This window comes from Cornus florida, unplaced genomic scaffold (genome assembly GCF_030987335.1).
Source record: "Cornus florida cultivar Cherokee Brave unplaced genomic scaffold, ASM3098733v1 CherokeeBrave_3.0.0_Hap2_Chr11, whole genome shotgun sequence".
In the NCBI taxonomy this organism is placed as follows: Eukaryota; Viridiplantae; Streptophyta; class Magnoliopsida; order Cornales; family Cornaceae; genus Cornus; species Cornus florida.
The window spans coordinates 38236269-38239553 of record NW_026775581.1 but is presented as its reverse complement, the minus strand read 5'-3'; the positions used below and the strand labels follow the sequence as shown (position 1 = coordinate 38239553).

Genomic DNA, 3285 nt, shown 5'->3' with positions numbered 1-3285 from the left:
GGTTGTCCTTTGCTTGAGTGATAATTATTGCTATAGCTCAAAGACAAAAGATAATCACTGCTAATTGCTCTAGAAAAGCTTTCGAAAAGGTGAAAAGGGTAAGAAAACTCTGTGTACATTTTACTAGTCGTTACTGCGAAACATCAATTACTTTTGTTTTGGTTTAAATGAAACATCCAAGTACTTGCATCCAGCGTGTTTGCCCAAATTGATACAAACATGGTAATTTAAAGCATGGGATGTACATAGATGATATGGGATTGATTTGTCTATCCCAAGTAGTCTGATTCAGATACTCTTAAGACAGAAAAAATTATGTTCTGAGAATTTATTCTACGTGACTATGTAACAACGGTCAGTCCAGGTAATTTTAACATTCATGAACATTCTACACATAAAACTTTATGAAAAAAAAAAACTGTTATCAGAAAATTAAACCAAACAAATTTTTATTTCTTTGACAATGGCGAACTTTCAGCTATGGTCTCCAAAGCAGGAGCCCACGATCTTTGCCTCGAGTACCTCTCAAGTGGCTCTGAAGTGCTCGATGAAGAATCCGACGTCTTGGCATCGGAAGGGAACATGCAGCTGAAATCACCGATGATCGGAAAAATCTTGGCAAAGTTCAAACTTCCATTCTTCAATGCTTTGGAAGCCTTGTGTGTGACACAGCTCAGCTCCTCATTTGTTAGGACTGAGTATAGCATTTCCATGGGGAGAAGAAAGTAGAGTTTGCGGCGTTGAAGCTCTTCGTCGGCTGAAAGTCCCGGAATCCGATGACCTACTTGGAGATGGGTGGAGTCACAGACAAATTGTCCAGGGTTCTCTACCATGAGCTCACCCACTCTCATTGGCCTTGTGTAGATTTCCAATCTTCCTTCGCTGAATATCATCACCTTCACTACACCACTGGAGATTATTGAAGGTGCACAAGATGCTGCATTACCCATGAGACTGTGTGTGTGTGTGTGTGTGTGTGAGTGAGTGAGTGAGAGAGAGAGAGAGAGATGGTAGGAAATACTGAGCAGGTGAGGACTTTGGTTGATAGTCTGTCAGTTGAGAAGAACCATAAATTTATGCATGTAAGATGTTAGTTGAGAGAGAGATGGTCAGCATTTGTCCTTGTTGATTTAATTTAATGAATATCATTTTTTATTTTCCTCAATTTCATTTAATAAGCTAGATGGTGTGAGAGATAGAGAGAGGGAGAGAGAGAGAGAAATGGTCAGCATTTGTCCTTTTTGATTTAATTTATTGGAATTTTTTTTTTTTTTTGGATTAATTTTATTTAATATGATGGTGAGAGGTGATGTTTCATTTTATTTTTCTCATATGATAAATATAATTAATCAAATTAAATAACTCAAAAGATGAACCCCACAAAAAATGGGTGGATATTTTAAAGATGTCACTAATAAAATTCAATGTATGGATTATTGACATTGATTGGGATACACTGCTCAAATCACCTGTACCATTGTACCAAAGTATAATAAATAAACTACATAAATGATGAATGATATGGAAAACGGATTTAAGGTCGGGTCTTAATTTAAAGGAAAGATTGTTTAGTTGTGATATAAAAAATTTCAAATGCCGATAACAGAAGTCTCATGTAATAGAATTAACTCTATTTATCACCAACATACTCAAGTTAAGAAGAAAAAACAAAAGAATGAATAAATATGTATATAGATATATATATATATATTTCACTATTTCAGTACAAGGAATTAGATATAGAGGTGACTTTAGCGACTTCCTTTCACAATTTTTTATTTAGGTGAGCACATGGTGAGGGATGGAGAAAATTTTGGGCAATGCAGGAGAGCTCGCTTAAGGACACCACCTACCTAATGATAGGGCATGGTGGCAAGCAATTTTTCAATATTATTCTTTATAGAAAGGGGGTCACCTAACTCTCATGCTCTTTCCATCCTTAAAAATATGTATGTGTGTGTGTGAGAGAGAGAGGAGACATATTAGGATTAGGTACATGTTAAAATGTGAAATATATATAATATCTGAACAGGAGAATCTGTACAGGCAATATCATATATTCGCTAGGTATGGAATCACTCTCGTTTGCTAGCTTGCAAAAATATGTATTCCTTATTTGGATGCGAGTGGGTGATTTCGTTAATAGGAAAATCAGTGCTGGCCAAGTGAAATTGTTCATATTTATAAATACGAAGACAATTTAGAAAATGATAAAAGTTTTGAATAGGTATTATTAGTTATTCATTATTTATTTGAAGATGTCCTTAATTATTCATCACTAATTAAGAGTTCTTATTAACATATTCTCCGAGTTCCGAGCTTTCAATAGGTCAAGCGTTACAAGTGGAATTTGTCTCAAATTCAACTCGGATGGGAAAATAAATGAGTATATATAAGTTGTATGTTAGATCCACCTAATAGCTTAAGATTTTAGATTAAATCGCGAGACATTCAATCCGTTATACTTGGTATCAGAGTCAGACCCGCCATCTGAATAGATAAAGTAGTCCGACTACAACAAGATTAAGAAAGTTTAATTCAAACTTTGAATTAAATTTTTCTAATTTCAAATCTAACCACCACCATGACATTAGTTTGCTTGGCATAACCTCACCTTGTTAACAGAGGTGAGGGTTGGAGCCCCTCAAGTAAGATAAAATTGTGCAGATATGTGGGCAGGGTTGCCTCAATATAATTTAAGATTTTAGACGAAAAATTTAATAGAGACATTTTAATTTTTAATATATTAATATCAGATAGTAATATTTTTATTTAAAAATTACCACTATTTAGTAATTTGTAAACCCATTTTAATATAATTTTTTTAAGCTTCAAGTAAAGTTATTGCAATTAAGTAGAAACTACTTTTTCTTTTTTCTTTTTTCTTTTTGATATATATATTTACACTCTAAATGTGGACCAATTAGAAAATGACAAGTGGCAGGTTCAAATGGAACTTGCAACAACATATTTATGTTCTAGCAGTCCATAAGAGCTTGACGGGTGGCCATGAAGAGACATGGATCACCTACATAAAAGAAAATGAAATCTTAACATTGTGGAGAAATAAGAAGATGATATGTAGGGAGTTCCAATAGAAATTACTATATCGAATTCTTATGATAATGGCCAGTGAAAACCAGACACATGGCCATATAAAGGTGAATGAATCACCTATAGCGAATTTCTACCTAGAGATTAAGTCTTCAACCTGTAAGCCACTCATAGGTTGACACGTGACTATGAATTAAGAGATGAATCCAACAACGAAAAGGATCCAATTGT

At 34.2% G+C, this 3285-nt stretch overlaps 1 protein-coding gene across 1 annotated transcript; it reads right to left on the bottom strand.

The window, feature by feature from the left end:
- Window positions 1–248: 248 nt before the first annotated feature.
- LOC132285809 (uncharacterized) lies at window positions 249–1018 on the bottom strand. The gene has a single exon (XM_059788036.1). The coding sequence runs from the start codon at window positions 948–950 to the stop codon at window positions 450–452; it is 501 nt and encodes a 166-aa protein (XP_059644019.1). The 5' UTR covers window positions 951–1018; the 3' UTR covers window positions 249–449.
- Between the last annotated feature and the right edge of the window lie 2267 nt (window positions 1019–3285).